Source organism: Hyalella azteca, unplaced genomic scaffold (genome assembly GCF_000764305.2).
Source record: "Hyalella azteca isolate HAZT.00-mixed unplaced genomic scaffold, Hazt_2.0.2 contig2480, whole genome shotgun sequence".
NCBI lineage: Eukaryota > Metazoa > Arthropoda > Malacostraca > Amphipoda > Hyalellidae > Hyalella > Hyalella azteca.
Window position 1 is genome coordinate 304,434 of NW_025932753.1, and position 10,012 is coordinate 314,445.

General features: G+C 38.6%; 1 protein-coding gene across 1 annotated transcript in view; it reads right to left on the minus strand.

Annotated features, from left to right (window-relative positions):
* LOC108679525 (dual 3',5'-cyclic-AMP and -GMP phosphodiesterase 11-like) overlaps positions 1–9,387 on the minus strand; it is a 67,705-nt gene extending 58,318 nt beyond the window's left edge. The window contains exon 1 of the mRNA XM_047885586.1: positions 8,104–9,387. Coding sequence (XP_047741542.1) covers positions 8,104–8,272 — 169 coding nt within the window. The 5' untranslated portion in view covers positions 8,273–9,387. The remainder of the gene's footprint in view (positions 1–8,103) is intronic.
* Between the last annotated feature and the right edge of the window lie 625 nt (positions 9,388–10,012).

The window sequence follows — 10,012 nt, forward strand, 5'->3', positions numbered from 1 at the left end:
TAAGGCATCAAAGCATCGCCAATAAGTTTGCGTTTGCAAACAAAACCATATTTTTATAATTGAGATCTTTTTATATTATACAGACAGGTAACCGTATTAGAAAACGACATGGTCACTCAATAAAATGTCCAATATTACACAATATTACCATCAACGCTTTGTTATGTTATTAATAAGCTCTTGTAAATCCACGAATTGTTTCACTTGTCCGGCATGTAAACGGTCCCTTTGAAATACTATAAATTCCAATTAGCTAATTATCATCGAATACAAGTACGTCAGACAAACACGAAGCGTCAATGCAATAATCGATTAGACCGCAATGCATGTACGCAACGTCATGTCAAAGGGGATATTCATGGCCAAATGGACCTGGGCAATAGTGCACATCAAGAGCCGTATTATCAAAACGCGTTCAAGTACACGTATAGCATCCCAAGTAAACTTACCGGCCAACTGGTGGGTTTAGCTGGAGAAGCCGACAGTGGTTGGCTGACGGAGTAACAAACTAATAACTAGCATTGATAGTACGGGTCCTGGTGTATGACGGACGAGGCCGAAATGGGAACTAACTACAACACGCAGTTTCATTTTCTTCAAGTAGATTTGTGTAAGTTGTTTTTTTTTTTCACTCAATACGAGGTAAATTTTAAGAAAAATTTTTTTGGCTAATCATCAACGGGTACGAGTTGGACTGCACAACCGCCATTTCATTTTATGACCACATGGAGTCATGTAATCTTTAATTGTCTTCGCAATTCGCTGTCCGTCATAAAAAGAAAAGCCATCAAACTTGCACAACATCCAGACCTTACCCTTGATGTATGGAAACTTTTTCAACAGAGTATATTCTACATACATGGTATAAACGATACCATGTATTTAGGCATGGTATAAACAATACAATACTAGAAACTTGAATTAAAATAGTAGAAACACTCTACTAGAATTGGGTTCAAGCATTATGCTGCCCAAAAGTGCAACGCATTGAAAGCAAGAGAAAAGGAAAAATGTAACATTGACCTTGAATGCTCGCAGAACGAGACTGCAGCTGCTACCTTGAGACTTCAGTCGTAGATAGCTTATGAATATGAGACTAGGACGTAGATATCTTATGAATACAAGATTAAGTCGAACACAGCTTATGAATATAAGATTTAGTTGTACAGATAGCTCTTGTGGTGCCAAGTAATAAATAGCTAGAAAATATGAGACTACGCGTATACATAAGGCTAGGAAATAAAGGGTAACGTGTTAGATTGCTCATATCAGAGTGACTTAATTGCAGAAGGCCTAAAAACATGGGTTAGTGGTATTTAGCTAATGAATGAGAATATGTCGTTATTGTCATAAGAAAAGATTAATTCATACATATCGAATAGTGGTCCTTTTCGAAGAAAGCTTGAATATGTATGGCATTGTCGTAGATGCTTCATATATCCAATTTCCTAAGTCATATACGGCTAACAAATATATATGCGATCGTTTCATAGCCTACAAACCAACGATGTCAAATAAAATACCTGAAGTTAACACCACGAACGCGAGCCCAGACTGATATTTTACGTTTATTGCGCACTGGACGCTGCGGTCACCATATCGTTTCCTCACTGGACAGCTAGCAAATGAACAGTAAAATCAATGCAGCGATTATTTTCTATCGATAATAACATAAGCTCCTTATGAACTAAATTCAGTTGCTTGTTAATCTTTTTTTCTTGGTTTCAAAAATAAAAATCGGCTAAGCCACAAGAAAATAATATTGCGCGAGAATGCTCAGCATCATAGGTTGAGCGACCAGTTCATATTTGATACTCTGAAATCGATGTTTTATTGGTGCCAATTTTTTATAATTTCTGAGAAAGATATTACATTCAATAAACACATATGCGCAATCACCTCCCATTCTAATGTGATCTGCCCACAGCAAACAACTTCTAATTTATAATATAGAATAAAAATAATGAGCTTGAAGCAGCATATCGCAGATAAAATATCCAGCATTTGAGTTACAACGACTTTCCTAAGAGATGTTATCAGTCTGCCGATAAACCCTGCAAAAAAAGATACTGCTTAGTAAGTTATGACCGTAGGTCATGTACTTGATTCAGTAAAGCTGCAAGTGACCATTTACAATTGACTATTGTTTATTGTGCTCCAAGTTAACTATTTCGTAGTTTGTCTAGTGTGTTTGACAATGAGTTTGTTATTTACTCGAAAGGTGTTAGGGGACCAAACATTTTAAATTTGCTTGTCTTATAATTTTAGCATCTGGAGTTTATAGATTTATATTCTTTAAATTTTAATTAGAATGGGAAAAATCAACAATTAAATAATCTGGGAATTGGACTTTTCATATCATAAGTTATCGGCAAAGGTAATCGTACAGATCAGGCATCATTTTTAGTGAGCAATGTTGGTCCTGATCCATAAAGGTCACAGCTCAGATAACCAGGCATCACCTGTAGTGACTTCTAGGAAGGTCTGAGTGTAGAATATATAATCGATTTCGATAAAGCTACAGCAATGAAGAGACGTGTAATCATAATCAAATAGTTATCAAGCTGGCGCCGATGTTATCCCTGGCCACGACACCAACAAGTTGTTCGTCCGGAGCAGCTAGGTGAGGGTAGCAAGACTGACAGCTCAAGAAGCTGGTTCACCACATGTTTCTGGTAGCAGCAATGAAGAATGCAGTAAACTTAATTATTTTGATCTAAATTACACTCATAAGAGACAATTGAGAATGCAGTCAACTTTATTTCATTTATCTATGTACAATTCTACGAAAGTATAATCACGTAAAACAAGATTTTCTTGTACTTCGAATTCACCCGTGCAATTTTGTTAGAATTTGACATTTGAGAGAAACTAAGCATTTCATTTTGAAACCATTTGCTTTATACATCTTAATTTAATCAATCTGGCTGCGCTATTCAGCAGACTTGTGTAATTTTCTTCGTATCAGTTGGAAGTTCGGATGAGACGTAATTGTTTTCGCGGCAACACGTGCAGCTCGACGATTCTTTACGTCAGAGTCGAGCCCAGACTAAATCTGTGACGATGACCTCACATCAAACCAAACATCGCCCAGAGCACGGCCAAGGCAGCGCGCCTTGCCAAATCTCTCGCTGCTCATGCAGACGAACCGGCGTGCCTTTCATGACACTCAAAGTGCGCTGTTGGAGTGAATTTTGTCTGTAGTTAACCACCAGAAATGGTAATCCGAATACTCAGGCGAATACTTAGTCTCCATTATAATGTACGATGACGCGAATTTAACTTCTCAGCACCTGTATGCCTATAGACATCAGCCCTGGCAATTGTCGGCTAGAACTGACGTCGAAAAGGAGGAGAGACGTCGCAAGTGATTTATCAAAGCAGGCTCCAAGCATTCCATTTTCGAGCACAACATTTTACACTGGCGTTTTTAGAATGATGCTGAGAAGTAAGAAGCATCCAGGATGAACAATCAGGAGGATTTTCAGTATATAAGTAATCGCGGCAGTAATGTCCTAACAACAAGCAATTTGTTGACCCTTCGTTGGTGCAAGACCAGAATTACTTTTATATTTACAAGGAATTGATGCACAAAAATCCGTTGACGTTTTTAATTGAAGGCCAAATTCAGGAAAAATATTCATATATGAAGCTATTCAGCCGATCTTCTTCGTCCTCCTCATGTAAGATCGTTAACGTGCAGTCAGGCATACATCAGACAAGACGGAAAATTGTCTCCGAAGCTTAAATAAGGAAGCTCGAAGCCTGAGATGCATAACAAACCATATTGAACAACGTTTTGCGACAATAATAAGGCACTAGAATTACAATGTTAACTCTGAACGCCTTAATTCCTGTATTTTCACGATTATTTGTGGCAAGCTTTACAGCACATCCGTTCTCGAGTCATGCAAATACTTCCTGGGAGAGCAAGGCTGGTCGCATTTGGCATATTATAGGTGGCATCTGCCAAACTCAAGCTCAGCATTGCTTACGTTCTTTGCTGCGCTCAGAACTTCCACTATGGCGCAGTAAAAACCATGCAACACAACACTGCCTTGACAACAAACAAAGTTTGTTCTTTATTTAAAAGAATGGTTCTTGTTCTCAAAAAACGAATCGGAGCAGAAGATGAGTGGCTACAAGATTTGTAAACAGCAATCCAAATAGATGCCTCGAATCAAGGAAACGTAAAACTCTAGAGAGTATCGTGCGTATTTTTTACATGGAAATACGAGCTGAACAAATAAAAAAATCAGATGCTACTGCAGAACATGCTTAATGAAGAAGGCAAGGTCGTAAATGTAGTAGGTTATCAATTGTTGTCTCAAACGTCGATTTTATTATTTGTTTATAGTTTTTTATGAAACATTAAATGATACTAAAAGCATGGAATTTACCCCGTAACAGCATAACATGTAGATAAATTTTCGTTTCTGGTAAGAATAACTCTAAAATAAATGATCTTTTTGTTTCTTTTTAGTTGAAACCGTTTGAAATAAATCGTTAATTTCTCCATCAAGGCTCACGCGATAGAAACAGTCCATGTAGTCCAGGAAAAATCTAAGACTAATAAAATTTTGAGCCATACTTTTCTGATTACAAATACACATCGATGTCAAATGTTTGAAAATATTGCGACATGCGAAGGGTTTCAATTTACCGTAACAAAAGTCAGCAAATATTGAGCAAGAAAAAACAATGAAAACAGTATCAAAGTCGACAAAAAGCAACAAGGTCTTCCTCAACTCTTGCATCGACCTGCAGACTCATATTCATATTACCTCCTAATGATATGCATACCAAGACACAGATATTAAGCTGGCATGAGAAGCAACGAGAATAGATTCACATACAAGACCAAGTAAGGCAATGTTGCTATGTAGGCAGCATTAAGATTCTCGGCATGTCAGTAATAATGTTTTTTTGATTCAATAACATTCATATTACTGACGTACAGATGATATAACTGGCAACTTAGTATGTGTAAAAAAAGTGTAAAGAAGAATTGAACGATTCCATGTTTGTGTTTTTGTTGATCAGAGGACTATAGAATACAATTGCGAGCTATATTTCAGTTGCAGATTTGCACCAACGCAAAACTCTGTACAACTTGCTCATTCTTATCTTCACCACAAGTCCATACTTCTGTTATTTTTTGTTCCGAGTATGAAATTCTATGATTGAGCGAGAATGAGGGAAACACGGGTATTTAATATACGGTACACAGCCTTGAAGACGGAACCTAGAGCGCCTATCAATCTTCCAGCAGCGGTGCTCTCTTCGTCTTCAGCTGCCCAGCTCGCGGCATCACTTGCCATCGTCCCAGTCACAAGAGACGTAAAAAGTCTTGCAGTGGACGCGATTTTCATGGTCAACACGAACATGTGCACTTCTCGGACCCGAAGGCTGAACTTGTGAGATGATATTTCAGCGAGCGCTTTATGATGGCTTCACTCCCCCGAGTCCCAACAACGTGCAATTGCGCGCCAAGTCTTGCATCATACGCACTGCTCTCATCCCAAGGCTGAAGTTCGTAGCGTCTATGTTAGTAAATTATTATATATTGGCCTACAGCAAGTATCGTGCTTCCTTAATGATCTTTCAAATGTTTATTGACGGTTGGGTGCGAATTTAATGTGCAAATATTCTCAGGTTGATATCAATTTAAAACTTGCAATATTAATAAAAAAAACTCTGTATACAACTGAATTTAAAAAGACATACTCGTGAATTACAACATACCAAAAAATACATCAGTTCTAATTTTTTTATCAAAATTCCACTGTAGACTCAACCTTACGAAACAAACTACCAAATAGTTGTCATCAGCGAACATATTCTGTAGAGAACATGTATTCAAATCTCATAATAAAACGCATTGTTCGTGTAAGTTGCGCTGACACGAACAAAATGCATTTCTTTATTGTGTCTTTTGTTAGAGGAAAGTTAAATACTAGCTTGCAATGAATCGAATAAATCGAAACGATTCGAGTACAATTATCGAGCTCAAAAAAAAGTTTATTGAGACTACAAATAATTTTTGAGAAGCAACTAAAGATTCAAATTTCAGGCGAAATGATTGTAAATTTCGGTAGGTAATAGAATGAAATCAGAGTAATAAATAATCAGACTGAGAATGAAAGCGAAGCAGCCGTAACACGCAGGAGACAGAAGAAAGTTTCGTGCGAGGGAGGGTCCAGCCTGCCGTGCAGAAGCGGTCAGCCTTGAAGTGGTGGGAGTCAATGCAGCTCCAGTGCTTCCTTACTACCCCGTACTGTGAGGCCATGTCGCCACCTAGGCAACTAAAATTGTGGTGCCCTATCCATAGAGCTTTCATAAGGTCCATAGAGCTTCCATGAAGCGTAAAGCTTCCACAAAGATCCATAGAGCTTCAATAAAGATACATAAAGCTTCTATGAAGATCCATAGAGCTTCTATGAAGATCCATAGAGCTTCCATAAGATCCATAGAGCTTCCATGAAGATCCATAGAGCTTCCATGAAGATCCATAGAGCTTCCATGAAGATCCATAGAGCTTCCATGAAGATCCATTGAGCTTCCAAAGTTCCATAAGATCCATAGAGCTTCCAAAAGATCCATAGAGCTTCCATGAATATCCATAGAGCTTCCATGAAGATCCATAGAGCTTCCATGAAGATCCATTGAGCTTCCAAAGTTCCATAAGATCCATAGAGCTTCCATGAAGATCCATATAGAGCTTCCATGAAGATCCATAGAGCTTCCATGAAGATCCATAGGGCTTCCATAAAGATACATAAGGCTTCCATAAAGATACATAGGGCTTCCATGAAGATCCATAGGGCTTCCATGACGATCCATAGAGCTTCCACGAAGATTCGTAAAGCTTCCATAAAAATCCATGGAAAATGAGGAACCGAAATTCGACAATGTATATGCGACAGTCAGACCTGATCTTGTACAATTTCCGGCAGGCAAAGATGCCCTGGCAGTTTCATTCCAAGAGCAGTAGTAGTAATAGTAGTAGAATGGTTTGCTAGCGCTTCAGCTATCAAGCTATCTCGGACCGGATGTAAAAAAAATCACCAGCTAGGCGGAAGGTATCAATTATTCAAAATCTCAAATTAATTATCACCCACAAGGGGCGGATGGTCTCAATTGTCCAGCCCGCTGAAGCTGGCTCCAAAGAAACAGCGTTAGCATCTCAAAGAGACGAAGTGACAAGGAGGGACAGGTGAAACGCAACAGAAACGAAGACACTCGAACAAGAGGTCGCTTACACGGGACGTCGGCCGCCCGCACGAGAGAGACAGAGAAGGGAAATGTAAGGAATCCTGCCTACATAATAACTTAATGTAAGGAATCCTACCTACATAATAACTTAATGTAAGGAATCCTACCTACATAATAACTTTACCTCACAACTGAGGCCTGCAGTCAGACACAGCGAGCTCAGCGGTGGGGCGCTCAGGGTTTCATTCCAAAAGCGTAAAAATTATTATATTTAACTAACGTTTAATACATTTCAGGAATTTCATACACAATAGGTATTCAAAAATCTTTATGTAATTTCAGATTTTATATTCCGACGAATGCTTCTCTCGTATATTTTTTCTTTTAGCTTTAGTCAAACTGAGATATGGACAATGATGCAGATTATTACAACTACAACTACAAAAACTTGAGCAGGCGAGCTTTTTTAGTGGGATCATTATAAAAGAAATCAACAGTTAGTATATAAACGTTTAGTTTACGATGCGACTGACATAGGCTTATAAGCAATTATAGAACCTACTGGGTGTAGCTACTGTCGAGATATTCGCCGAATTTTGCGTAAATTTCATTAATTAGACCTCGGTAGTCCGTGAAAATCGCAGTGCTAGCTTTGATCGGTTAAGGCATGTTTCGACTTGGTACTAACAGAGACATTTCATAAATCTCTAGAGTAAGAGGGACAAATATGACAACATAAATAGGAAAAAAATTACATTGGAAAACACAAGACAGAAAAGGAATGATTTTTATAACGATTACAAAATTTATTTACATGTAGGTTGTCAGTATTATTACACTTCAGGAGGACAATTGACAATTAATATTTAGGATTTAGCGGCTACTCACCGATTATGTGCTGGACGAGGACATAATCTGCATCAGCTCCCTCGATCTTGACCATGTCTGTTCGAAGAATGGAAGTGAGAAAGTTGATGGTGCCATTTGTGTTGCTCACATTCTTGTTTTTTAAATTGATGACGGCTGGGCTAGGAGTGTTCTTCTCCGGACGCCCCATACCTCTAGGACCGCCGAAAACTGAAAGCTTTCTTCTGGGCAGTGGCAGCTTTGGCTGCTGCTGAGTTTCCTTAACCGTCTCCTCTTCATGGGAATCCAGATTTGAAAAGTCGTCTACCAGAATAGAAGGATTTATTACGGGCAAACCCGAGGAGGGCGGCGACCCCAGTCTCGGCACCAAACTGGAATGAGAATTCGTAGGCGGAAAAGGTTCCCTGCTTTCGAAGAGTTCAGGGACCTCACAGAGGGGTGAGCTGCTGCTGCTGCTGTTCAGTTTCCTTAGACCAAACAGTGGTGAGCCTCGCTTGTGACATGTTAAACCCGCCACGATTGCGGTTTTGCGTTCAAGAACGCGCTAAAGAAAAATTACATGTCACTTCCACATGTAGTAAAAGACTTAGTTTTTTGGGACTTGCAATTACGTTCCAGTGCTACTCACTTCTAGGCTCATAAGCGTCGACGCTGCGAAGACTAGACGAATAACTTCACTTCACGTATACAAAGCTTCGGAAAAATATTCAATTCACTAGTCACTTCTCCACAATAAGGACACTCGAGGCGTCCCTAAGACACCACCTCTACCGTGTTCATTACATTAATTACATTACAGTTATCAGGATACAAGATATTTCATTACCTCCTTGCAGGTGATATGCATATCAAGGCAGTGTTATGCAGGTTGTGGGTAACTCACTTAAAGTGAACTTAAAATTGCAACGTATAGTGACGCAGAGGGCATCAATTTAAAAAGATCTTATCGTAAATCAGCGACATTAAAAGCACCGTTGCGTCGTGGCAGCTCTAATTAATTCAGACTAGACCTGAAAGCACCAAAAGGAAGAGTAATAATGGTTCAAACTCCTGCTAGCTAACTTCAAAAAACAGTACAACGGCCCAGCAGCCGTAGGCCGACGACGAGCAAGAGATCAAGTTCATATGTTCAATCATGCTCAGTCCTGGCGAGCGGATTTGTTTCATCCGCTCAGCAAAACGTTTTCAATTACAAACACCGCAATTGAATAATGATGATCACATACGTTTAATTACCAATTGAATCCATCACAACAAAACACTGATGCCACCACTTGTTTTCTAAACCATTTAAATGCTTGAAATATCTGTGGAAGTATAGAGCGTTATAAATACATTGATAGCGCTTCGAAAACTGGAAAGCAAATTTATTCAAACACTGGTATATATATATCGCATCTTAATTTATAAGAAACTGTGCAAATAAAATATCGAATCGTCGGTCGGGCGATCCTGAAGGTGCACACAAAAGCATGCCGCGTTTTTTTTTATACTATCCAATTCATTATTAACTGCAATGCTTAAAAACATTATGAGTAAAAGTAATTGTACTAATTACGATGCTAAAAAAACATCTTGAGTAGAAGTAACTGAACTAATTACGATGCTTAAAAACATCTTGAGTGGAAGTAATTGAACTAATTACGATGCTTAAAAACATCTTGAGTAGAAGCAATTGAACAACACATGAGCAAACTTTTTGAGCTTTCAGTTCCATTGAAAGAATCGTCTGTCGCTCCACTAAGCCTAACCCCGCAACACATGAATGCTTATAGCTGGGAATTTCTGCTCGAAGCTGTGACTAACCAGCAACTCTTAAAACTTTAGATCAACACAGTTCTCAAAATTAACATTTAACACACTATATAGCAAGCATTTACTTAGATCAATTACGCGATTGAAAATAGATAATTCTAAATAAATAGACTAA